The sequence below is a fragment of the Gymnoscopelus braueri genome (assembly GCF_963280865.1).
Source record: "Gymnoscopelus braueri genome assembly, chromosome: 6".
Classification (NCBI taxonomy): domain Eukaryota; kingdom Metazoa; phylum Chordata; class Actinopteri; order Myctophiformes; family Myctophidae; genus Gymnoscopelus; species Gymnoscopelus braueri.
This window is the reverse complement of record NC_137607.1, coordinates 4,641,991-4,669,910: the sequence shown is the minus strand read 5'-3', so window position 1 is coordinate 4,669,910 and position 27,920 is coordinate 4,641,991. Positions and strand designations below refer to the sequence as shown.

General features: G+C 42.3%; 1 protein-coding gene across 3 annotated transcripts in view; it reads left to right on the top strand.

Annotated features, from left to right (window-relative positions):
* The first annotated feature begins 200 nt into the window (after nucleotides 1-200).
* trappc8 (trafficking protein particle complex subunit 8) overlaps nucleotides 201-27,920 on the top strand; it is a 91,632-nt gene continuing 63,912 nt past the window's right edge. For 2 of the 3 annotated variants that reach the window (XM_080431178.1, XM_080431177.1), the window contains exons 1-9: nucleotides 201-567; nucleotides 9,807-10,016; nucleotides 13,483-13,566; nucleotides 19,099-19,188; nucleotides 20,162-20,336; nucleotides 20,831-20,984; nucleotides 21,565-21,661; nucleotides 22,969-23,252; nucleotides 27,720-27,835. In XM_080431178.1, the coding sequence (XP_080287304.1) occupies nucleotides 411-567; nucleotides 9,807-10,016; nucleotides 13,483-13,566; nucleotides 19,099-19,188; nucleotides 20,162-20,336; nucleotides 20,831-20,984; nucleotides 21,565-21,661; nucleotides 22,969-23,252; nucleotides 27,720-27,835 (1,367 nt within the window). In that variant the 5' untranslated portion in view covers nucleotides 201-410. The remainder of the gene's footprint in view (nucleotides 568-9,806; nucleotides 10,017-13,482; nucleotides 13,567-19,098; nucleotides 19,189-20,161; nucleotides 20,337-20,830; nucleotides 20,985-21,564; nucleotides 21,662-22,968; nucleotides 23,253-27,719; nucleotides 27,836-27,920) is intronic. The other variant, XM_080431179.1, reaches the window with a different exon arrangement.

Below are 27,920 nucleotides of genomic sequence, written 5' to 3'. Positions count from 1 at the left end.
TGAAGGTGTTCTCTCCACCGGCCCCCAATTCCCATGGCAACCAACTAGCCAATCACAGAGCGACGGTCCCTCCGGGCGATGGGGCGCCGCGTAGACTCCCAGCCCCCCTGTCAGCTGATCACGTCATCTGTGTCTCGGATAATCACGTGACCACGCCGCCGCTCGCCCCCACAGGAAGCAGAGCCGCTGAGCGGATCCAACATGGCTGCTGTTCGCTGACAGGAGGGGAGTTGTTTTCAACTCAACAGCCCTAGCTAGTGCTACATCACATCATTAACCCCCCCCCCCACACACACACACACACCTACAAAATTAAAGCGATCACCCCGGATCTTCGTGCTGAAGAATCATCTGGGTCGGGTTCGATCCCCCCTGGCTTGCCGGGTGGGCCGGGGTTCCGCGGTCAGATCATGGCCCAGTGCGTGCAGTCCGTGGTGGAGTTCATCCAGGACTCCTTCGTCCCGATGGTGGCCGTGCTGTGCAGCGAGGACGCGGAGACGCTGACCCGCAGGAACGCGCTGAGCTTCGCCGAGCTGCTCCGGCCCTTCTGCCGGCTGACGTCCGAAGGTGAGCGCTCTCTGAGCGGCCACCGCGGCGACCGACTCACCGCTGGCCACCAACCAGGCCTGTCATGGTAGACGTGTTGTTGTTGTTACCCTGTAAACACAATGTTCTGTCTCTGTTTAACACATTAACCTTATAGCTTTGGGAAGTTGACGTGTTTACACAGTGACTACTAAACTACACCATTATGCTATTTATGCTATTAGCACTGAGCCAGGTCTGATGACAGGAAGCCGGTGGTACGCCGGAGTCGGTGCCCTATCGAATTCCGTGACCGTCGCGAATCATGGTTTGTTTGGCATTTTTTAGTCAAATGTATTTATGTGGAATATTTAGAAACAACAGCAGCTGACCCAAAGTGCTTTCCAAACAAATAGCCAGAACAGACAGACCTTTTGTCTATTTACAAAGCAAAGTAAACTAAAGGCATATAAAAAAGCAGTAGCAACAATAACAACAAAACAAAACAAATACAAACAAAGCAGTAACAAACAATCAACAGACATTTTTTACTTCAGTAAAAGTATCAATACCCTATTGTAGACGTACTCTGTTACAAGGAAAAGTCCGGAATTCAAAGTTTACTTGAGCAAAAGTACAAATGTATTCACATTAAATCAAGAACTGAAAGTAAAAGTACTCGTTTAGCAGGATGTCCCATTTCACAAGTTTCCAAATGTATGAAAATGCTTTGAAAATAGCAGATCTACAAGCTCACAACGCGTCACTGTTGTGACTGTGAGCTTGTAGATCATCTATTTTCAAATTGCCTAAGTATGCTTAGGGCTGAAGTGGTTGCATGTTTTGTAATAATAATCGAAATCTACAAAGTAACTAGTAGCCTAACTAAAGTTTTCAAATAATTGTTGTGGAGTAAAAAGTACAATATTTGTCTCTGGGATGTAATGGAGTAGAAGTAAATCTACTGAAAACTAGAAACACTCCAGTAAAGTAAAACATACCTCAAAATTATACTTGATTATAAATACTGATATAAATACAGTACTAGAGTAAATGTACTTAGTTACTTTCCTCCACTGGTCATTAGGGTCATTATCTCACGTTTTCCACTCCCGACGACAGGAATGACAAAAAAAGTCCCCCCAAAAAAACTGTTGACATTTTGACGTCGCATAATTACACGGGTCACCAATGCGCGCGTAACACTTAGTTAGGTGGAACTGAAGCCAGCTCTTTGCTACTCTCTCTCTCTCTCTCTTTCCCCGACGTGTCACCCGAGAGGGCCGGGGATATAGTGACACCTGAGCGGCCAGTGTTTGTCACACGCCTGCCACGGTGCCACCCTGACCCTGTCATCTAGGGTGGCTGTTGTTGGCTCCTTTACACCTATATAATACCGTTGGCACAGGCTTCATAGTGGCTGGTATATATATATGGCTGCTTGTTGTGTTGTGTTAGCTGCTTGGCTAAAACAAGAGGCTGTGTGGCTGCAGGCCCAAAGTCCATGTCTGAAGGATTATTAGGGTTTTAGACTAGTAGAGACTATCCTTTAAGGTGCACAACAAGCAGTGCTGGAAGAAGTATTGTTTTATTGGATCTTGTTTACTCGATACACTTATTTGTTTTAGCTCTTGCTCATTTGATTTTCCTATGTGTCTCATCTGTTTATGAAAGTAGGTAGCTGATATATAGCACTTTATCTTAGCTCTAGGTATACTCTTAGTTGCTTGTTTTAGAAGAGAATACACTTAAGACTTCTGACAATATATAATTCAAGGATTTGCACACATTTTCACGATTTTTCAAAAATAGCAGATCTACAAGCTCATAGCGCGGCACCGAGTGCCGCGCTATGAGCTTGTAGATCTGCTATTTTTGAATAGCCAAAGTGTAAAATAATGCTTTTTAGCTACTCTTACTTGCTTGTTTTAGAAGAGAATGCACTTAAGACTTCTGGTGATTAGTAGTTTCCTCAGTCAGTCGCTTTGGATAAAAGCGTCTGCTAAATGACTGTAATGTAATGTACTCACGTGTTTTGCTTGAGTAAAAGTATCAATACTGCAATGAAGACTCTGTATACTCTGTTACAAGTAAAAGTCCAGTATTCAAAATGTACTTGAGTAAAAGTACAAAAGTGTCGGGATCAAAATATACTTAAAGTACTCATTGTGCAGAATGTCCCATTTCACAAGTTCAAAATGTGTGAAAAGCTTTAATATTGCAGATCTACAAGCTCACAATGCGTCATCATATATATATATATATATATATATATATATATATATATATATATATATATATAAAAAAATAGGGCTGAAGTGGTTAATGCATCTTTATTCTTTTGTGATAATAATCTAAATCTGCATCTAGTAACTAAAGCTGTCAAATAATTGCAGTGGAGTAAAAAGTACAATATTTGCCTCCGAGATGTAGCGCAGTAGAAGTAAAAGTCTTGGAAAGACTCTTTACTGAAGAGTAAAAATACCTCAAAATTGTACTTAAGTACAGTACTTGAGTAAATGTACTTACAGTAGTTACTTTACATCACTGGGTACAAGCAGTAACACACACACACACACACACACACACACACACACACACACACACACACACACACACACACACACACACACACACACACACACACACACACACACACCTACCTGTTAAGGCAGCCTGTGTTGTTGTTGTTGAGGCATCTTTCAGAGACGTCCACAGCGATCCACTCCGCTTCCATGGATTATAGGGTTGTAAATAGATTATGGCGGGCCCTTAAATTGGCCCAAACAAGGCTAATTCAATTCATTCAAAATGAAAAGGATTGGGCTAAATGGTTAAATGGTATTTGTTGACCCAGTAACCAACATCATTCACAAACACTAGTGACAACACAGAACCCAACACCGGAGAGCAACAGACTGTTACTGAATCCCTATAAGATGTTGTGCATGTCTGTAAACGTGTCACTTTAAGGCCATAGTAAATAGAAAGCTGTATCTTTGCACACAGTGTCATTTCAGCGCTGTTGCATAAATGTTAACTTGTGTGATTTGTGAAACGGGTTACAGCTTGAAGTACAGTAAATATGCATAACGGTTGTCTGTGTTGCATAAGCACAACCCTACTGTACTTAAGCCCAAGAGTTCTCAAAATAGCACTTTTTCAGCATGCATTGCAACTGCAAAAATGATTATTCCATGGTATCAAGAAAGAAAACACAGCAACCAGACGTAAATCTGTATAGTAAATACAATCAATAGAAGAGGCACACACCGCCTGTGATTTCCAGCAGCTTGACAGATAGGCAGGCAGACCTTTATGATTACCACTACACTTACAGCACAACCAGCTTGCTTCAATGTACTGTACCCACATTTCATTAACCTTAGTCTAGGCCTAGTCTTAGTCTAGGGGGTTCTCAGAGTGGGGACCCCCATAGAGTGGCACCGAGTGCCGCGCTATGAGCTTGTAGATCTGCTATTTTTGAAAGATCGTGAACATTTGTGCAAACCTTTGACTATATATTTTTAAAGCAAACATTTGTAACTCAAATGTTTGCTTCTGGGGGGTCCCTGGAACAAAATATTTTGAGGTTGGGGTCCGCAACCAAATGCATCATTTTGGGGGTCATTGACATGAAAAAGTGTGCGGTCTAGGCAGATTTATTAGTATTACATAATAATGCATTGCATTTCTATGGCGAATAACACATTTTAGCCAATCTACAAAACGTGTTGTGAGCTTGTAGATTGGCTATTTATTTTCTGTTTTGGACAATTCTTGCCTATAATGACATGCCCAAAATACCAATGCCAGATTGAAAGTGGTCAATGAGGTGATATGTAAGAAAGAGTCAGTCAACCAAGACCACATAAATGTGTGGTCTATTCACATTCAGTTCAATGGCCACCCACGGTACCAACACTAGTCTCCTCCACTCACTGTCTTGTGTCATCACTTTGATTCAAGTGTCCGATGACACGGCCTCCACATGCCGTGCTGTGGTACTAGGAGGGGATCTCTAATGTTATGTTTGACTTTTTTATTTATTTAAGCTTCGTCAATCTTCTCAGTTGACCATCAAATTCTACACTACAATATCCAGGATTTTCATGCATTTATTGCAATAATGGCTTTTTTTTGCAACAATCTCAAATGGATTGTAATGGTATGAGATTGTGTAATGAAATATTTTGACCTATTCTTTTAATGTACACAAAGTATTTAAAACTTCTTCAGTGTTTAACTCTTTCATTGCCCAAAACGGGAATTCCCGTCCGATGCTACTATGGCTATCATGGCCACGGACGGAAATGACGAAATTATTAATTTAAAAATTTTTTTTTTTTTATATATATATTTTTTTTTTGGTCTTGTTTTTTTTTTTTTTTATCTCAAAGGAACTAGGAGAACGCTATCCAAAAAATTGCTGCTCCATTCACTTCAATGTTAAAAATTAAACGGAGGAAAAATGCATATTTTTCGTGGCACTGGGACGACACAGTCTGAAATAAGTGTGGCAATGAAAGAGTTAATAGACCCCTAACAGACGACGTCACACTGATAAGAACCAGTTTGCGTGCGCAGGCCGGCACCAAATGAAACCCATTCTGCCATGTCTCGCTAGGACGCGCCTCACTAGCCAACACACAAGAGGAGGTTGAATGAACTGAAAGCAGCGAAACCCCGAAACAATATGTTGGGAATTGATTGCATGAAACAATCACCTGTGCGTCCAGTCTCAATGTTGGTAAACAAATAATTGGTCTATTCCTAGACCTAATAATTGGGCATTCACTTTCACTATTATCCAATATGTCCCCCCACTTTCTTTTATACCTGGCTGCTGATAGGCAAAAGTGCCCAGTCATATTGCCTCCAAATATTACGGTGATAATGGCTTTATGGCGTGGCCGGGCCACTAGGCTAGAACAGGGTTTGTCCGTTTGTCCCCACAAAGTAGACCAGTAACAACAGCTTGCTCTGCTTCATGAGGGGGTCTGCAGTCCTGACTGACGTTGGGAAGGTCATTCCACAGCTTGGAAGAAGCTAGGGGATGGGGGGGTTAACTGTGTACATGAAGCTAGGGATGGGGGGGTTAACTGTGTACATGAAAATAATTCACTATCTCCCTTTTATAGCATTGGTTCTCAAAATGGGGTCCGGGGACCCCCAGGGGTCCTTGAGGGGGTTCCACGGGGACCCCCAGGGGTCCCTGAGGAGGTTCCACGGGGTCCCCAGCAAAATGTGTTAATATAGCATCACAATAATTTGAACCTTTTTATACTTTGGCTATTCAAAAATAGCAGATATACAAGCTCATAGCGCGGCACCGAGTGCCGCGCTGTGAGCTTGTAGATCTGCTATTTTTGAAAAATCGTGGAAAATGTGTGCAAACCTTTGAATATATATATATATATATATATATATATTTTTTTTTAAGTGAACATTTGTGACCTCAAATCTTTGCTTCTGGGGGGTCCGCGGCCAAATACATATCATTTTTGGGGTCCTTGGCATGAAAAAGTTTGAGAACCACTGCTTTACTAGGACTGATTAACCTGAAAATGTAAAATAATTCATTCAAATATGACATTTAATTAATGTGTTGCTTATACAATACTGTGCTGCTCTAGCAGTGTGCTACACGCTCTGTCTGCTTTTCAAAGTGACCGTCCGTCGGCACTTCAGTTCTCAGACTGGAATAATCTGGATACATATTAAATTGTAGGAGAGCTTGGTTCTAATGTTGGTTCTCCTCGCTGCTGTTTTTCTACCAAAGCGAGGAAATGCTGACGTGCGCCACTATACTAGCGACGGACCTGCGAGTGAAGCGCCACGCTTTTTAAGTCTCCTGATTAGGTATGAATGAACCACCCTGCTCCACCCAGAGGGCATTTTTTGCTGGATAGAAAGCTAGCCATGAAATCTACATTAACAACAAAAGCAGGGAGGGGATAGTATAGAATGTGGTCAGAATGCATTGAGAGGATGATGGCGACCCCTTGAGACGCAGCGTCTCATTTTAGAGGGGGTCCTATGCACACACGTAAAACATTACATACAATACAAATACACAATACACACATGTACAGATACAATCATCTTGTTCACCCTCTCCCTCCCACACCCCCATCCCTCAACTCATTTTAACCCTTTAAGACCTGAAGCCGATTCTACAAATATCTTCTAAATCCCAACAGTATTCTGAAAAAAACATATGTTTCTATATCAGTGGTGCTCAAACTTTTTCACGTCAAGGACCCCCAACATTATATATATTTGGCCGCCGACCTTCATCTCAAAATATTTTGTTCCAGGGGGTCCCAGAAGCAAAGATTTGAGTAAAAATGTTCGCTTTAAAACAATATATATTCAAAGATTTGCACACATTTTCACGATTTTTCAAAAATAGCTGATCCACAAGCTCGTAGCGCGGCACTCGGTGCCGTGCTATGAGCTTGTATATCTGCTATTTTTTAATAACCAAAGTGTAAAATAATGCTTTAAGTACAAGCGGTGTTAAAAGCATGAACAGGTAGTTTTAGAGATGTGAATACAAGGAAGTCCTGAAGCGGCCATGAGAGGTGACAGATCTGAGAGAAAGAGAGGAAGATCGTTCCAGTCAGATGGAGCTTTGTAGTGGAATGACCTGCGTCCAGCTTCAGAAAACATTCTTTTGGGAACATTAAAATAGGGATGTTGTGTATTTCTTCTGAGTGGGTATGGTGATGTATATGGTTCCAAGACTGTTTCAAGTAAGAAGGACTGTTAAAGTGAACACATTTAAAAAAGGAATAGGTACCAGTGAACTATATAAGTCCCAGTCAAGTTTCACTTCTGTTTTGAAGGACTTCGGCTTGTAAAATACATGAAAAGCTTATCTCTGAGACGAGGGAGAAGCGTCTTAAGTCCACTTAGACTCTTTGGCCAGGGTACATTGGCCAGGGTGTTGTAGCGAAGGGAGGGAACAGACAGACATACTGCTGATAATGTGTTGTGTGCTGGAAGGAGTGGAGGGGGGGGATCATCATGTCCTGAAGGCAAGGGGTGACATGCCCTTGATTGCCTTGCCGGTCATCACCAGTGTTTTGAATTGGATGCTGGCAGCACAAGTTGACTAGGTACACTTTGGAATCCACCTGCCGTTTTCACTGCAACTTTCACTCTGTCTGTCTGTCCCATTTCATTTTGGGGTGTTTACTGTTTAGAACAAGGGTCTTCAACAGGGGGTCCGGGACCCCTAGGGGGTCCTCGGAGTTACTACAGGGGGGGCCGCCAAATCTTTGTGTGATAGGATCATGTTTTTAAACATTAACCACTTGAACCCTATCATCCCTATTCTGGAGTGGAACTTTAGCCAAAAAATAGCAGATCTACAAGCTCACAACGCCTCGCGCTTGTAGATCTGCTATTTTTGGCAAAGGTTTGGTGTAGAGGGAAAAAAAGAGCAACATACATTGATGATAGTGCTGTCAAGTGTCATGGTGGGCTATGTTGGACCTTCTTACAGAAATAAAGTGTGGTATTTCAGCCAAGGGCTTGAGTGAAAGAGACAGTCTGTGCCTCTGTGGTGAACACGCATTAGTTTTTTTGTCCGTTTGTCTCTCCAGTCTGGAGCACATAATCTCATTTCTTAAGGCATGTCTGTGCAGAGTGTTGACAGAGAAGGCTGAAGCCCTTTGCTTGCTGACTTCCATTAAACGCTGATATTCTGCTCTTGTAAGCAGGAATTTCCCCCTTGGCTGCTAGAAGAGGGGCCAGAGAGTGACGTCTGTCATTCACCATTAAGGAGTCTGTGAGAAAGAAATATAGTTTGCTTGCTTTGCTTAATTGAGGTTTACACGGTTGTCGAGTGGTTCTGTGAAAGACAATACTTAGGTAGTGTAGGGCTGCACCATTGTGGCCAAAATGATGATTACGATTTAGTTCAATATTGAAAGCACAGTTATTATTTATCATGATTATTTATTGAATTTAGTGACAAAATGTTTTTATTGCACTGTCACAAACGGCACTGATTTCATATTCATGTTGCTTCTGTACATAATGCAAATTTACAAATGTTTGAATCAGAATAAATGTGGTGGTCCTCCCTTATTCACCTAAATGCAGTGCATCTCAGAACAAATACCAACACTTTCAACTTAACACTAAATGAAATCAACAGAGCACTGCTTTTACCTTTTAACATTGTGCTTTTTCTGTGTTCTATGGGCGGAGCATACATTATAAATGTCAGTAATCATGTTTATTTAGTTGTGGGAAGCAGTAGTGTGTTCTGTGTTTCTCCTCCTATCCGAACTGAATGAACGAAACTATGGATTTTATCCAAGTGCCTCGTGCAAGCAAACAAAACAAACAAAATATGCTTCCTCATTTTACACTTTCATTCAGCGGATAAGAACATATACTTAGGTGTAGGCTAATTTAATTTATACCCTGTACAATTGCGTCACTCGATGAAAATAAGTCTCAAGGGAAAAAGGTGACATGACAAAATTATTTTCATCAAGTAATGTACGTTTTATGAAAAGGATAAACCAGATGTATCATCTCGTTTTTGAGGGGGTCCTTAAAGTGACATATGGTCATATGATGAAGAGTGAATTACACCTGAGGATTTAGTTGGCAGGAAGTACTCTGAAATGGAGAAGTAGAGTCCACACTCGAGGCTCCCATAGTTAATTTATTGTATTGCCACCAAGGTGAAGTTTGGAGCGTCTTACTGTAGCTCTTCCTCCGAACAGGCTGTTCAGCATCTGGGATTTTTCGTCTTTTAGATGTGCCTACAGGACGTTCTGAGGCAGAGGACAGAGAGAGATGTAGAGTAAGAGCAGCAGAAGAAACAAAAACAAGACATGATGACGTAGTCATCTCTTAATACCAGGTAGCTCTCTCCAGCTTCCCCACGCGGAACCAAATGGACCCCACGGGTCCATCCTGTACCCTTTCGCTCGTGGAGTAACAAAATCGCTGTTGGAGGCGGCGCTGTGTGTGTCTGTATGAGGAGTCAAGTCAATAGTTTGTTTGGTGACGACGACCACACAGTTTATTTTTTAATAGTTTGTTTGGCGGCGACGACCACACTTTTTTTTTTTGTTCTGGGCTATGATCCCATAGCATGGAAGGACGCCCGTCGTTCAGAGTATGGGGAAGTCTCGGGGGAAGTCTCCCCATTGGCTTAAAGGATTGAAGGACAGCCAATGATGAAAAGGTTGCTAGAAAGTGTAATTCCTTGCATTTCTGTCCTACTCACCTCTCCTGGTTCTCCTGCATAGGTCACATCCGGGACCCCAACAACCAGGTGCTGCCGGTGAAGAACCTGCGCATCAGCGTCAACAACGTGGTGACGCGCCCCGCCCACAACACCGGCGCCCTCACCGCCGCCCAGCGCCGGCTGCTCGGCGACGTGGTGTCCTCCTGCCAGCCCGCCGAGGGGGGCGTGGCCAACGTCATCACGGCGGGAGACTATGACCTCAACATCAGTGGTGAGAGAGAGAGAGAGAGAGAGAGACGCGTTTCAGACTTTGATGGCGGAATGTAATTATTAATACCAAAACATTTGGTATGCCAAGCAATACCACATTTTAAGCTGATCCCCCACACTCATTTAACCCATTAAGACCGAGAACGCATCTGTGTCATTTTTTTAGATGAGCTTGTAGATCTGCTATTTTTGAAAAATCGTGAAAATGTGTGCAAATCTTTGAATACTGAATACTGTTTTAAAGCGAACAAAATATTTTGAGATGGGGGTCCGCAGCCAAATACTTATCATTTTGGGGGTCCTTTTGACATGAGAAAAGTTTGAGAACCACTGATATTATAAATACAATAAAGACGTTTTAGAAGACTTTGTAGAATCCCCCCAGAAGCAAAGATTTGAGTTAAAAATGTTCGCTTTAAAATAATATATATATTCAAAGTTTTGCACACATTTTCACGATTTTTCAAAAATAGCAGATCTACGAGCTTGTAGATCTGCTGTTTTTGAATAGCCAAAGTGTAAAAAAAATGCTTTTTTAGCTCGAATAAAAAAATGACACAGATGCGTTACAGGTCTTAATGGGTTTAATAAAGAAGTGAAAGCTGGTATTATTTATTGTAGACATTCAGCAGTTAAGGAAACACCTCAACGAACTTAAGTCATACCACTGCTTGAGAAAAGAACCCGATTTACTATTTATCCACTACTGTAGAATCAATCTTTTTTTGTAATGTTTGCAAATCTGTTCTAGTTTGTACAAAACAAACTGTACGAAATAAGCAAAATAGTTTTTATTTGCAATTGACGCATGTAAGAAAATGACCTAATTGTAGACATATTCCTCCAATGATGGAGCTTAACTGACCTAACAGGGTCACCAGGCCTCGACACAAATATGAGGAAACTGATGAGAAAGAAGAAAAAGTAAGTTCCAACTGAACCACGCAATACTTCCAATCTCCTGTAGAGGGTAGCAGACACCAAGGAGATATGGAGTGTTGACCAAAGGGTTTTTTGAGGCGTTAATGTTGATGCGGTCTGACTCGATTGTCATCATGTCGCCATTGCTTCTCTGTTGATGTTTTATTTTTATTTTTTTTCCCCCTTCCACACACCGGGATGCACGTTGGGTAAGAGTGCTCTGCAAACACTTAGAATCAGAACCCCAATGACAAGACTGTTTACTGTTCTCTCCGTATGTGTGTGCAAAGAACAGCAGTAATGCAGCATCGGTCAATGGGTCATTGTGGTGTTACTCCGTCTGTGGCTGTTCTCAACATGTTCACCCCCCCCTCCCCCCCATGTTATTGTGACTGTGTGCAGTAGTGTTCAGACTATTAGTCTAATCTGTTCCAACGGTGATGCCAACCCAGCCATTATCATCTTAATCTTAATGAAACTCGTTACTTGTTTTACACGCAGCACATTCTATGTACAGTAGGTTAAATTCACAACCTTTTGCTGTTTGCCTAGTAACAACCCCCCCCTGATCACTGTGAAATGTGTAGATAATTTTGTTCATTTGTGACTGTGGAGTGATGCAAAACATTTTGATTACATGGCGTTGCTGACTGTGAAAATGGAACGCTGGTGGAATGAGACAGAACATGTTTCTGTCCCATTCATAACATGGTGCGTTGCTGCCCAGAATTCACTGCAAAGGCTTTGGTCCTCGAGTAGTTCTCGAGGCCAGTGCAACGACTGGGAGAGAGGGGAGGCTGGCTGTAGTGTAGTTACAGATCAATAGATGGATAGACCTTTATTCATCCCATATGGATCGATCAATAAATAAATACATAAAGATCTGTGCGACTACTTCACATCGCGGCCAATCTGTGGCGCTTTCGATCGGCTGCTTCTGTGATAGAAAGCACGTTGTTAGACACAACAAGGTATTGATCGTCATTACAGCTATACCGATAAAGATCAGTGTTTCTCAAGGCGCGGTCCAGTGACAACTCACTCGGTGCCGCGCTATGAGCTTGGAGATCTGCAAATTTTTGAATAGCCAAAGTATTAAAATAATGATTTAAAGTGGTTACACAGATGCGGTCAAAATGTGTTAAAATGTTTTCATTACGGCGACAGTCACAGCGCTGCTGCTGCTGGTCAGAACAAAGTAACCCCTCGGCTCTCTTTCCGATAAAGTTAACCCTCTCTTTCCCATAATGCATTGCTGCATGTCCTCCCTGCTCTCTCACCTTCGGTTGAGTGAGTGGTACAAGGTGGTGTGAGTGATACTTGTGTTTTTAAAATAAGTGTTCAAATGGCTCTATATTATTATACAAGTGTTTGTTCAGCAACAGGGAGTCTCCCTGTCTCTCCAGCTCGTTAAGTAAACAGAAAATGCGTTTTCAGGGGCGGGACACCGGTTTGATCCAATCAGGAGAAAGAAGTCATACAGGACACACTGTATGACACACTTTCAAAACTGCCCTAAAAAAAATACTTTCAGGAGGCTGCAATTCCAAACTGGCCTCTGTCAAAGTCATAACCTAGACCCCCCCCCCCCCCCCTCGAACTGTTTATTGTACATATTTCTTTTTTGTTTTTCTTACTTTTAAAATGTTCATATGATGTTTTGCATAGTGTATATCTGTCTGTTTTTTAATGTCCATGAATTGAGTACGTGGGGATCTCATTTGAAACAAGCCATTGCGGATTTTATGAGCGATCCATTTTAGCTGACCTTGTGTTGTAAACTGTACTTCCATGTGCTTTTTCTCTCCAATCTTCTAAATAAAGTATTCAATCAATCAATCAATCAATCAAACAAACACAGAATAAACAAGTGAAATTGGATGTGATGAAACAAAGAAATGAGCAGACAAAGTCGGAACTGGAAAACTATATAAAACGTAAGCTGATAAATGGGCATTCCCTCCTATTAGACCCTCCAAAAAAACGCGGGCAAAAATGCTTGATTATGCAGGCTAAAATCCTTGATTTTGCGATGAAATATGCAGTTTTTTATGCGGTGAAATTTGGGGGAGTTGCGGAAAGTCGAAATATGTGAAAAGTTGGGAAATATGTGGAAATATGCGATGCGAAGCGCATATTATGCGATGCGATGTGGCCTTTTTGAAAAAACGTTACCCCCACATAATTATGCGCCATTTTGCTGATTATGCGGTAAATTCTCCGATCGCATTTTTCTGGGGGGTCTATCCTATGTGGATGAAAAATGGTGACCCACCTGAACATGTATTCTCTGTTTACTAAAGAGCTGGAGAGACCCCTGTTACTGAACAACCACTTCATATGGCAACGATTACTATCAGAATACAGAGCTTTTTATACAGAACTTTTTCCACCAAAGAAACCTGTGAAGTTTCAACCAAAAACAAATATCACTTAACCCTATACCTTCAACACTTGACTAAGGGACCTCTCTGATGGCAATGCAGAGATGTGGCTAACATTAACATTAACACCAGCCCTGGCTCTCTCCCCCCTCACTCCGTCAGATCGCTCACTTAAAGCTAGCGTGCCCTGGTACACGGCATGGAGAGAGACACTAACGGAACTCAGCAGCTCTCAGCATTACACAGGTACTCCTGTTCTCCATGGGGCGTCCACCAACTCCCCTTTCCCAGCTTATAGCTCACCTCCTCCTGCACTCTTCTTCTGCCCTTCTAGATCCACGTAGCCCGTGTTGTCCAGCGCACAGTAAAATCCTCAGTGATAATTAAACGCTAGAGAGTGTACAAAGTGGTGATGAGGGGGTTCCAGAGGGTCCGTCCCCCCTGGCTAGATGATTGATAGTTAGGAGACAAAAATAAACACTCTGGATTTTACTGTGCAGACTCTTTCTTCTTCCTCACTTCTCTTCTGACCAAGGTGGTGGGACTCTTCTAAAGCCTTAGGTTGTGTTGTTTTCTTTCTTCTGTGTGTGTGTTTCCTGTGTGTGAAATGTCCTCTGGTTGGTATTAGTGCAAAGAGGTGGCTCATGGCATCAAAGTCTCATCTTTTTTATCGGCTTGGCGGGGGAAAGAGTTGGTCGTCCTTATACCAAAGTAGGGCTGGTAACTTTCCTCAGAAATGGTATTTGAATATTGGTCTTAAAAATTGGCAGATATTCGAATATATTCGAATATTATTATAAAAAAATATATATAAAAAAATGTTTATTTGACAGGGACAATACAAAAAACAAGTATCAAGTGCTCGGATCCAATAAAACATACATTTTGTTTGTTTTTATAACTTGATACATTGTTTTTTGTATTGTCCCTGTCAAATAAACATTAAAAAAAATATGAATATACCGGTGTATATATATATCTTTTTCGAATATTAATTTTCATATTCGAATATACATATTTTCCCCATATTCGAGGAATATTCCAAATTCGAATATTGATTTACCAGCCCTATACCAAAGAGAGAGAACTCGTAGCTTTTTCTTTTTAGTTCATGCAATATTTGTGAACATAACTCACTTTGAGCCCAAACTCCTGACATCTTTTGATGTGGGAGACAAATGATGTGAGTAGCACATAGAATGATACTGTAGGTGTTTTACCACTACTGATTTTTTACCAGTCAAGTTTTTTGTAAAAGTTTGCGACTTTTAACCTATTGTGTAATAAAGACTCCAAAGAGAGGAGTTCTAGGTCTAACAATAAAAACATGGTTAGACCTAGGGCACCCTGGTTAACTAAAGAAAGAAAGCTTAACTATATGGAGTTTTGGTGGTTAATAGATTCCTAGACCAACGTCTCAGATGCTGTGAGCCACTGTCTTTGTCTCATTTCGGTCTCCACTAAATTCTGATAGTTCTTTTCCATTACCACAAAGCTGTGATCCTCTCTCTGATAACATTTGTCTGTAGTGCCGATGCATCATATCGTTGTTGTCGGACAGAAACCTCCATATTTCAACTTTTTTGCATATTAATGCCCTATTTCGTCCTACTACAGTGTCAGACCAAAAGCTCAATCTACAAGCTCCGATCTACAAGCTCAAAACGCGTCGTGAGGCGACGCGTTTTGAGCTTGTAGATCTGCTATTTTTTCGAACAGATTTGGACATGAGGTTTTGACCCGACAGCAACGGTATCTCTGTGAGTCTTGCACAGGGAAAGGCAACTAGCTGTAATTTCTTCCTTCCCGGCAGGTGACTCATCTCCACATCCAGAACACATTCACGTACATTCTCTCCATTATTCCTATGAGGTGCGGTGGCAGAACAGTGACATGGCCATTAAAACAGAGAGGCCAGAAAGTGGCTAACATTTCACTACAGTGTCTTGAATTTCCTATTGGTGACCTACATTGTCAGTACTGCTAAATAGGCCTGGGCAATATACCCATACTATATCAATATCATGATACTGTATGAGACTAGATATCATCTGGTATTTTGGGTATTGAAATACTGTGATATTAAGTGTTAAGGTCATTACACACCGACGATTATGCGAATATACGCACAATTCGGACTCGTTCCGAATAATTAAAAGACGCTTTTTCGCTTCGCTTTTTCGCTCCATGGAAGCTTGCATTGACTTTATAAGGTTTTTTTTTAAAAACATATTATTCGCATGAAAAAATCGCCCCCGGTGTGTAAGGACTTTACTGTTGACTTTTCCTGGGTTTTCTCACTTATACCAACATATATATTTTTCAAATATTGACAAAAAGTGTCTACAAGCTCACAATGACATGTATGAGCTTGTAGATGTGTTATTGTCGCTATTATACTTTTTATAATTACAAAGAAAATAATAAGGTATTTGGTCAAAAATATCATGATATTTGATTATTTTTTTTTCTAAGTTGGGAGAATGTTTCTCAGCCAAGCAGCACAGCAGCAGGTTGAATCAGTGTACTGTCTCCCCTGGGAGATGTCTGCTGGCTCAGCCTGTTAGAATATAGCCTCGGAAACCCATGCATTTTTTTTTGTTACAAAAAAGAAAAGCCTGGGGGAGCGATGCACGAACGATGGTCTTGGACCTTGTTATCTCCCTACCAATCAGAGTGCAGAGGGGCGTCGCTCTAAATTTGGTGACGTCAGCGTGTTCCGTGCACAGGCCGAGGGGGGGAGGGGAGGGGAGGCGGGGACATAGATTGGTGAATCAATAGGAAGCCACGCACAAATCCAGGCGGCTGTGTTTGGGTCCGCCCTTCAAGACCATGGATTGAGCTCGTAGCCTCAGGCTAGTTAGAATATGACTGTGTGAGCCACCAGACATCCCACTAACTATCACTAACTATCACTAACTGTTAGTGCACAGACCTAAGTGATCCAGTACATGTGGTGAGCTTTTAGATCGGCTATTTTCAGCCAGTCACTCAGTGTAGAGCAGGGGTCTTCAACACTTTTCAACCCAAGGACCCCTTAGCTGAGAGAGAGAGATGAAGCAGGGACCCCCACTACATATTTTAAGATAAATATGTTGCAGATTAAACCTTTTCATAGCTTCATAGACTTGTTTGAGCACTAACAGCACTATCATCAGTGTATGTTGGATTCATGTTAATGTGTATTTCAGACCTTAAATCACTTAAACACTCAATACTTAGTCAAGTTGACCGTTGGCTCTGTACTTGGTCTGCTCTTTCCCTCTGCACCAAACGTCTTTGCCGAATATAGCACTGTGAGGCGTTGTGAGCTTGTAGATCAGCTTTTTTTGGCTAAAGTTCTCCTCAGGACAGAGATGCTAGTGTTCAAGTGGTTAATGTAAAGAAAATTATCCCATCACACAAAGACTTGGTGGCCCCCCCTGTAGTAACTCTGAGGACCCCCTGGGGGGTCCCGGACCCCCTGTTGAAGACCCCTGGTGTAGAGGGAAGAAACTCTGCGGGTCTAGTAGTATAGAGCCCTGGGGGATACAGGTCAGCTTAGTATATATCCAGTGTTTAACCCATTAAGACCTGGAACTGTGTCATTTTTTGATTTGAGCTAAAAAGCATTATTTTACACTTTAGGCTATTCAAAAATAGCAGATATACAAGCTCATAGCGCGGCACCGAGTGCCGCGCTACGAGCTTGTAGATCTGCTATTTTTGAAAAATCGTGAAAATGTGTGCAAATCTTTCAATATATATATTTTTAAGGCGAATTTTTTTAACTCAAATCTTTGCCTCTGGGGGGTCCCTGGAACAAGATATTTTGATGGGGGTCCGCGGCCAAATACATATAATTTTGGGGGTCCTTGACATGAAAAAGATTGAGAACCACTAATATACTGTAGAAACATAAGGTTTTCAGAAAACTGTTGAGATTTAGGAGACATGTAGAATCGGCTTCAGGTCTCAATGGGTTAAGAGTGGTTCACTGCTTGGGTTTTTTGGTAGAAAGTATAAGCCACATATCAGGGTCCAGTTCAGTGTCAGGCGGGCCCCCCCGGCCTCTGTTTGTGCTGGAGTGCAGCTCGGGCCCTCGCTGTGAGAATACGTGAGGCTGCTTTTCTTTCAGTGATTCAGTCTAAAGATAGAGCCACTGCACTGCCACTGGCTGGCTGGAGAAAGCTGTCCACTTACTGCACAGAAAAGACTCCATGATGGATTACGTTCAGCTTTTCTAGGTAATTAGGTGATGCTGTTGAGTCCATACCCAGGGGAGTCTTCCTCAAGGACACTGTGAATGGTTGCACCGGGTCTTAACCCTTTACGATGAAGACATTAGGTAGACTATAGATCACCGGTTCCAGGGGGTTACAGCGTGTCTCTGTTACATTACATTACAGTCATTTAGCAGACAGCCAGACACTTTTATCCAAAGCGACTTACAATAAGTGCATTCAACATAGGTAGGGAACAAAACTACTAATCACCAGAAGTCATAAGTGCATTCTCTTCTAAAACAAGCAACTAAGAGTATACCTAGAGCTAAGGTAAAAGTGCAATATATCAGCTACCTACTTTCTTAAACAGATGAGACAAATAGGAAAATCAAATGAGCAAGAGCTAAAACAAATAAGTGTAATAATCGAATAAACAAGAATAAAACAAGAGCTCGTACAACTAATTGACAACAAGTAGGCCAGGCAAAGAGGAAGGATAGTGTTTCATTCCATTGAAAGGTACAAGAGTTTAAACACTGAAGCCCTATTTCTATTTTTCGGCTTTTCGTTGTGAGCTTGTAGATCGGCTATTTTCAACACATGTTGCGAAATCTTCTCTTATGGGGGTCCCTGGCAAAAACTATTTTCAGATTGGGGTCCGTGTCCAAATACATATCAATTTAGGGTTCCTTGACGGGAAAATGCTTGAGAACCACTGGACTAATATGTTTGCTGAGTACCGTGGTAAAAGTCCATTAAGTACGGATGGAAGTAAGCACCGAAGCACTTGATTTAAGATGCTAAATGATCAATAATGTAAAATGTCATATATGTCTTGAGTTTTTGTCGATTTATTTTGGTTCATGGCTAGGATTTTTTTTTACACCACTATTTATGCAAATACATCTTGCTGTCAGCTTTTCTGTGGCCTTCCAATACTGACATGGTAATCCACCTTCTTTTCTCCCCTTGCAAATCAGAATCTATTCTATTTCTTTCCCCTTCCCATTGTCAATCACTCAGAGTCAGTTGAATTCAGCACAGTTGGTCAACAATAATCGGTGTTTTTTCCTCACAAAGCCTAATCTAGGTTAAATATGTCTGGCTGAGCCATGGAAGTAGAAATATGTTTGTAGCCGGGGTAGGTTATGATAAAGGGTTTATGGTGTCTTGGTAAAGACAAAGTTTTGTGTAACAAAACCCCAAAAATCCAAATGCATTGTTTTGGTTAATTACACGATAAAATCCTCAGTGTTAACTTAACCATTTGTAACTCAAGATTACATTTGTACACTCTGAGTTAAAACACATATTTGACGATGTAAGAGACCACATCTGGAAGGTTTAAACACCTTTATTTATTTCAGCTTACTTCCATGGTAGAGCCAGGCTAACAGTGTTCAATGCAGGCGATGTTCACCTCATGCACTCTGTAGTGCTTTGTGACTGTGACCCAGGGCACTGAGAGGGTACAGTACTGGTGCATCCTCTGGGATGGAGGTTGTGTGTCCAGTTCTGTCTCTCTCTGATCTTGTCTCAAGTTGTGTGTGTGTGTGTGTGTGTGTGTCTCTAGCGAACACGCCGTGGTTCGAGACCTACAGAGAGAGCTTCCTGCAGTCCATGCCCGCTTCGGATCATGAGTTCCTCAACCACTACCTCGCCTGTATCCTTCTGTCTGCAATGCATTATGGGAATACAAACATGGTTGTAATCAGTTAGCTTTGTGTGTGTGTGCATGACATAATAACCCGGTCCGTACAGCCACGACAAACTGAGGCGACAAGGTAAGATAGTGAAAAAATTACAACAGCTTTTATTTACAAAAGTAACTCGATTAATGGGTATGAGGTGTGTAAGTCGGTACAATCAGTGATCAGCTGAATGCACCTATTTGGAAACCAATGTTCCATTTAGTGTAGCACAGTAGTTCTCAAACTTTTTAATTTCAAGGACCTCCATAACTCTGAGAGTGTACAAATGGAACCAAATGGACCCTTACGGGTCCATTTGGTTCCATTTGTACACTCAGAGTTACACACACGTAAGGGGCCATTTGGAACCGCCCTCAAGGAACCATGGGGGACCTGGACCACACTTTGAGACCCACTGGTGTAGCAGAGTGTTTCCAGTGAGTCAACACCCTGACTCTGTTTGACCAGAATGGTACAGAACCTTCATTAGTGTCATTGTTAACAACCTGTGAAGGAAGTAAGGAAGAGGCCCAATTTATTTCCAATATGGCTGCTGCGCATGGAGCCTATTAACAAACGTGCATATTCGTTCTCTAGAGACGTTTTAAAAAACAACAACAAAGTCACTCATGGGCGGCAGTGGCTCAGGGATAGAGTGGCCGGCAGAGCGGCCGGATGGAAGCCGTGAGGTTTCCAGTTCGATCCCGGGCTCCCCCAGAAGAGTTAGTGTGGAAGTGTCCTTGAGCAAGACGCTGAACCCCTAATTGCTCCCGATGAGCAGGTTGGTGCCTTGCATGGTTTCCTCCTCCATCGGTGTGTGAATGTGTGTGTGAATGGGTGAATGTAATGCACAATCTATGTAAAGCGCTTGGGATAAAAGCGCTATATAAATGCACTATTTACCATTTACTCATGGTGGAGTCCTTGACCTTCCCCCCCCCGCAGGCCTCTTGGTGGTGTCGTCCACAGAGGCCGTACCGGTGGAGCAGTTCCTCAAGCTGTCCCAGGAGCAGCACAGGATCCAGCACAGTGGAGACTACACCAACCCCAAGTGGTTCATCCCCAACACGCTCAAATACTACGTCTTACTGCACGACATGAGCGAGGGAGACGAGCAGAGGTACGTATGTACTGTACACTCAGTGATAGGGGTATATAAGTTCATGGTTCAAGGTTGTACTTTATTGTTACATCTTGTGTACAGGTACATAAGAGTAACACTTATTTTGGTTCGGCTTCCTTCAGACAATGCAGCAGCATAAGTAATAACCATAGAATAAAGAAAAACGTAAAAAGATTTAAAGAAAGAGTGCAAAAAGAGAATGAATCAAATGTACTTGTGCTTAAAAATAAAGAAAAAACACTCAGAGATACAGATCCATAAGGGGCCATTTATTAAAGTGATGTTGAACCATGGGCTGTATAGCTACAGTACCTTGACATTAATCATGATGTGAATATTGTCCATAATCTTTTACCTGTTCTGTGATGGAGGAAACGTAAGTTGTGATTCCATTTGCTCTCACTGGGCCTCGTGAGGGCATTTCTGCGCTGTGTGAATTGAATGAACTCGTGTCTCTGTGTGTCCCTGACTGTCCGTCTCTGTCTCCACAGGGCAGACACGGTGTACGAGGACATGAAGCAGAGGTACGGCGTTCACAGCTGCTACCTGCTGAAGGTGAACTCTCGCACGGCCGCGGCCGGGGCAGACGAGCAGATCCCCGACCCCTGGAGTCAGTACCTTCACAAGAACAACCTCCACAGCCAGGTAAGGACCGGTAGGGTTGGGGATCCGGAACCGGAGCCAACGTTAAGGAAATGGGTCTTCGGCCCTAAAAGAAAAGGGGCTCTGACCCACTGTTTGGGAAACACTATTTTAACACATTTTAACACTATTTTAACACATCCCTCCGGAGGGATTTGTGAATCCACAGGGACAATAACGTTCCAACCGCGATCGTCCATTTTGGGGCTATGGTCCGTTGAAAACGGGTGGTTTTCAATGCAAAAAAAAAGAAACCGAGTTACAGCTGTTTTTCTGAAAATCCCATCGTTGGGGCGGATGGCTTCCTGCTTTTTTTGGAAGGACGTCACATCCGACTACTTCTTCTCTGAATGACGATCGATCATTCCAAAGCTGTGTTAGGTGGCCCCTTGTGGAATTTAAAAAAAGAAAATGTTTTTTTGGAAAGAACGCATCAACTCGATCTTGGCCATCAAGTGATGCATTTGAAAGAACGAGTATATGCGATCTTGGCAATCAATGTGTTAAAGTACTTTGAATAAGGTGCTTTTTTTCTTTTCTTAATTTTTATTTATTTATGTGTATGTTGTCATGGCAACTCTAGGACACGTACGAGGAGCCAGCGACAGACGTCAACAATGCCGTCGTCGAGAATAACGTTGACATAGCTGATGGTGATTGGCCCGAGTCAGCGGAGAAAGGTCAGTGCATGCAGCAGCAGCAGCAGGAGCAGGTTCCCTGTGAACCAGTGTTGATTTGGTCGACTAAAACTATGACGAAAAATGTTTGTCAACTACCTTTTTTCACTGACGAAAACTAAATAAAAACTAAGCTATGATGACTAAAACTATGACTAAATATATTGACAATTTCGTCAACAAATAAAAACTAGACTAAAATGTTAGAGAGAGACTAGTGGAGAAGAGATCCAGTAGAACTAAAAGACAAGTCGTTTTATGTTTGGTTGCGCTTGGGTGTTGTGCTGATCTACAAGCTCACTTGTGCTGTAGATCAGCACAAGTTGTGCTGATCTACAAGCTCACAACGAGTTGCAGCGCGACGCGTTGTGAGCTTGTAGATCGTCTATTTTCAGCATGCAACCAAGTGTAAAATCCGCCATTACGACGCCATCAAGGCACCGCCAACATACATTATAGTCGACTAAATCAACTGTAGTTTTAGTCGACTATAATCTTATGATATTTAGTGGACTAAAACTAGACAAAAACTATAACATTTCAGATGACTAAAATATGACTAAAACTAAATGGAATTGTATTCAAAAAGACTATGACTAAAACTACATCAAAATTTGCTGTCAAAATCAACACTGCTGTGAACCTCTCTCTGTTTCTTACGTTTCAAAACTACACATCTGTGTGCAGTCAGTGTGGTGTTGCATTCACACAAGGAGTGCACAGTCGGTACAGCGTCAGAGCTAAAGTGGATGACGTGGTTGTTTTATTGTCAGACTGCAGTCCAAGGCAGTGAAAATGGCTTTCCACTGTGGTGGTATAGATTAGAAGGACCGTCCGTTCACAGCCAGAATGAAACGTTTGATTAAAACTAATCTGATAAGGCCTGGCTGGTTCTGGATACGCATTAACCCGCTAGGACCTGAGGCCCATTCTGCAATTGTCTTCTAAATCCTAACATTTTTTCTTTTTTTTTAAACGTATGTTGCTATAATGTCAGTGGTTCTCAAACTTTTTCATGTCAAGGACCACCCAAAATGGTATGTATTTGGCCGTGGACCCCCATCTCAAAATATGTTGTTCCAGGGACCCCCAGTAGCATATATTTGAGTTACAAATGTTAGCTTGAAAAAAAAAAAAACGAATATTTGCCCCCTCTATTGGGGGCATTCCTTTACGAAAAAACTATTTGGAGATGAGAGGTTTCTGACCCACAGCAACGATATACTACTATTTATTGTCTGATAAAGTGAAAGGAGAACACGGTCCCTGTATAGTTGACACCTAGTGTCCCTGTGTGTGTGTGTGAACAGACATGGTGGTGTCCAACAACGTGGACAACAACAGCCACCCTCTGCAGCTGGACCCCGTGCCGGGCGACCCCACCAGCCTGGACGCCCTGAGGGTGGCCACCTCGGAAGCCAGGAGAGGCCTGGGCGGTCCTCCGGCGGGGACGGGGACCGCCACCCCCGCCACCAGCCACGGGACGTGTCTGACCCTCAACGACCACGACCGCATCCGGCAGTTCATCCAGGAGTTCACCTTCAGAGGCCTGCTGCCGCACGTGGAGAAGAACATCAGGCAGCTCAACGACCAGGTAAGACACACGCTAACGCGCGTTAAAGACCCGGGAAAGCCACCACTTTAACCATTTATTTTATACTTTTTATACTTACAACAAGCTCATAGCGCTGCACCGAGCTTCTCGGGGAACTAGTGTTGATTTCGTCGACTAAAACTATGACGAAAAATGTTGGTCGACTACCTTTTTTTCACTGACGAAAACTAAATAAAAACGAAATAGAAACTAAGCTATGATGACTAAAACTATGACTAAATATATTGACAAATCAAATTCGTCAACAAATAAAAACTAGACTAAAATGTTAGAGAGAGAGACTAGTGGAGAAGAGATCCAGTAAAACTAAAAGACAAGTACTTTTATGGTTGGTTGGGCTAGGGTGTTATGCTCTGAAAATAGCCGATCTACAAGATCGTCTATTTTCAGCATGCAACCAAGTAAGTGTAAAATCAGCCATTACGACGCCATCAAGGCACCGCCAACATACATTTTAGTCGACTAAATCAACTGTAGATTTAGTTGACTATAATCTTATGATATTTAGTCGACTAAAATTCTATTCAAAAGACTATGACTAAAACTACATCAAAATTTGCTGTCAAAATCAACACTACAGGGAACCGCACAGTACCATTTTTAGCTGACGTGCTTGAAGAGGCTCTGCGTGACTTGACTGGCAAACTCGATCAGCTCAAACTGTCAACAAGAACGAACGACACAGCGATAACGCAGCCGTTATTGTCGCTCTGCGATTAAGAAACTGGGACCGGCGGTTAGCTGAATAGTTATCGGGGGCATGATCTAAATCTCAAGCCGTGAATGCCGCGTTCTCACTTTAAACTCAACACGTAGAGCCTCCGCCGGGCTCTGTCACTGCATCACTGGGCCAATTTTCCCACAGCTGGTAGAAAGAACTAAGACCTTTTTCATGCCAAGGACCCCTAAATTGATTTGGCGACGGACCCCGATCTGAAAATGTTTTGTTCCAGAAACCCCCACAAGCAAAGATTTGAGTAAAAAAAATCGCTTTAAAAATATATATATATTCAAAGATATGCACACATTTTCAAGATTTTTCAAAAATAGCAGATCTACACACTCATTTAACCCATTAAGACCTGAAGCCGATTCTACAAATGTCTTCTAAATACCAACAGTTTTCTGAAAAACGTATGTTTTTATATCAGTGGTGCTCAAACCTTTTCATATCAAAGACCCCCAAAATGATATGTATTATTTGGCCGCCGACCCCCATCTCAAAATAATTTCTTCCAGGGACCCCCCAGAAGCAAAGATTTTAGTTAAAATTGTTCGCTTAAAAATATATATATATACCGTAAATTTCGGACTATAAGCCGCGACTTTTTTCCAATTTTTTGACCCTGCGGCTTATATAACGGTGTGGCTTATCTATGGATTTTTACAGCTAACGGCCACTAGGGGACCTCCTAAATCTATGGATTTTACACCCGCGGCTTATAGTCCAGTGCGGCTTATATATGTACAAATCATTCAATTTAGCTGCTGCGGCTTATATTCAGGTGTGGCTTATAGTGCGAAAATTACGGTATTCAAAGATATGCACAAATTTTCAAGATTTTTCAAAAATAGCAGATCTACAAGCTCATAGCGCGCGCTATGAGCTTGTAGATCTGCTATTTTTGAACAGCCAAAGCTAAGTGGTTAAAATGATCGTGACGCTATGTTAACTAATTTCGCTGGGGACCCCCTGGTACCCCCCCCCCCCCCCCCCCAAGGACCACTGGTTGAGAACCACTGGTCTACCAGAACACTCTTATGTTACTGTACGGTTGGCTCTGACATGCATGTAACCATCAATAAACACACATCATGTGATGTAGGCCTTGTAGCCACATCATGTCTTGTGATGTCTGTTTATTTACTGTGTTAAGCTGTGAGAGAGCCTGAGCACATGCATTCCAGATATACGTGCATAATAAGTGCATAATTAAGTATTTATATATCGTCTCTATCGGGGGGGGGGGGGGGGGGGGAGACTTCATATGTCCAAAACTGGATCTGTTACTTTTGATACTTGTGTGACACTGTAGTATATGATCAAGTAGGGCGTTAATTTAGGAAAAAAAGAAAAGTTTAATACCATGATTTTGTAACCCTTTTTCACCCGGTGCCAATTATCTAAGTGATCCTGGGCACTACACTCCCCCCGCCAGCCTAGGGAGCCCAGAGCCGAGCTCATGCCTCCTTCAATGCATGAGAGCCAACTGACAGGGGGGAGTTTCCCTGGTAGGACGTAGCGCGTGGAAGGAACACGTTATTCCAACCAGTTCCCTTCCCCTCCATCAGGCGCCCGTCTGTCATGGGGGAGGCGGTATCAGGATTACTGCATGTTTTTGTGAGGGTATTAACTACCCTAGGAGACACGGGGAGAACATGCAAACTCCACACAGAGTAGGCCCTTTCACCAAGATAAGAGTTTTCTGCCCGACAGCAATGCTATACTTTATATCGTAACTGTCAGGCAGAAACCTTGGATGTCCAAAACCGTTATTTTTCTGGACATGGACATTTTTTTTAACTTGTGTTCCAATGGATCCAGTGTAGTAATTACTTAGTAACAAGCTCAGGTTACTACTTTTCATTGGTTAAATATTTATAAAACGCACAGACAGACACACAGATGCACAAACCACTTTCAGTCATGCTCTACCAATGCTTAAACCAATCGGTGTCAGAGCTGTAGCCGTTGTCATTCCCCCAAAACCCCCTGCTGGACTGAACATATGAAAACAGTTGATGTTTGGGAAGCACAAACGAATGGGACACACAATTGACAGGTGCGTTGTGATGGGTGCGGGGTAATGAATCACACCTCCTGCCAATTGTGTGCCCCAAACATTTGTGCTTCCCAAAGGAAGTTTAGATATATTCAGTCCTGCACTCATTTCGGGCCCCTTGCCCCGGACAGAAAGTCCTCCGTGTGCAGCAGACATTCTTGGGCTGAGGTCATGTATAAACAGCAGGCAGCGATCAATGGGTCTCACTTTCCATTGATGGCAAACGTGGCACAACAACTTATGCGTTTGTGCAACAAGCAATCCATCTGACAGTGTTGTTTAGCACAGCCAGGAATGTGGTTACTGCTGAAGACCTGATAATGATGCTGGCCAGGAACCTCGCCCAGGATTAATGCCCCGAGAAAGCCTAGAATTCAAACTATATGCCAATTGGTTCTCAACCTGTGGGACTGGGCCACGTTTTTTCAACTTGCATTAGGCTAAATCTATATGTATTTTATTTACTGAGGCCTATTTTTTAAATATAAAATTTTGCCATTTATATTGTTATACATGTATTTATATTGAGTTTTATTTTATATTTGATGTTAAAGTTCAGAATATAGAAGGTTAATTTGAATGTTTGTGAGAAATAAAAACCTGTGACTGTTGTCCTGATAGCGGTTCCTACGCTGTCCTTCATGGGCTCTCGTTATATTCCTGATGCAAGTGTTCCACCTAGTGGTTCAATTCGGTATTATCTGTCCCATCTGCTATGATGATGAACCAGTCCAACTGCTATGTATGCATAATATGAGTAATGTCTGTACTGTTTTCTATGTTGACATATACACACAATGTTTGTGTCATTAGTTAACGTTTACCCTTTGTTACGGATCATGTTAACATGCACACAAATGCTCTGATTCATAAAAGTCAGTCGTATGTAATAAAATAACTTTTATTACATGTAAACGCAGAAAGATCTGATATTAAAAAAAGCTGTCTTCCTGCTTTTTTGTATAGATTTTTATCTCTGAAACCCCAATGTACAATCTTAATCTAACTCCAAGCGTGTACTGTACAAATGGAACCAAATGGACCCGTATGGATTGTACACTCTTCGAGTTACAGAGCAGTACCCATTTGGCTTCTTCTAACTATCCAGTCATTTAGCTGGGGACCCCAGCTGTAGGACCCCTGGGCATCCCTGGACCATATGTTGAGAACAAGTGGTCTAGGACATTGGTTCTCAAAGTGGGGTCCGGGGACCCCCAGGGGGCCTTGAGGGGGTTCCAGGGGGTCCCCAGCTAAATGATGGATAGTTAAGAACTAAATGGACCCTTATGGGTCTGTAACTTCCATTTGTACACTCTCAGAGTTACATTAACATTGATTTTACGATATGAATTGGGGTCCCAGAGATACAGTAGAAATGCCATAACATAGGGGTCCGTAGCCTTATGCATGCCAAACTGGAGGTCATTCAATTAAAAATGGTTGAGAATTGACTGCTAGAGCTGTAAAAATCATCTCTTATGGGGGGGTCCGTGGCATATCTTTTCAAATGGGGGTCCGCGGGCCAATAAGTGTCAATTTGGGGGTCCTTCACATGAAAAAGTTTGAGAACCACTGGTCTAGGACTTGAAGAGGACCAGCTCGGATTGCAGAAATATTCACATCATTGTCATTTCAATCTTTCTCTCTCTCTCTCATCCTGCAGCTCATATCCAGGAAAGGCCTGAGTCGCTCTCTGTTCTCTGCTACTAAGAAGTGGTTCGGTGGAGGCAAGGTTCCAGAGAAGAGCATCAGTGAGCTGAAGAACACCTCTGGCCTCCTGTAAGCTTCTACAGCATTCACTCACAAACGCTCACGGCGCATTGACGTGTTGTGAGCTTGTAGATCGGCTATTTTTTCGACACGT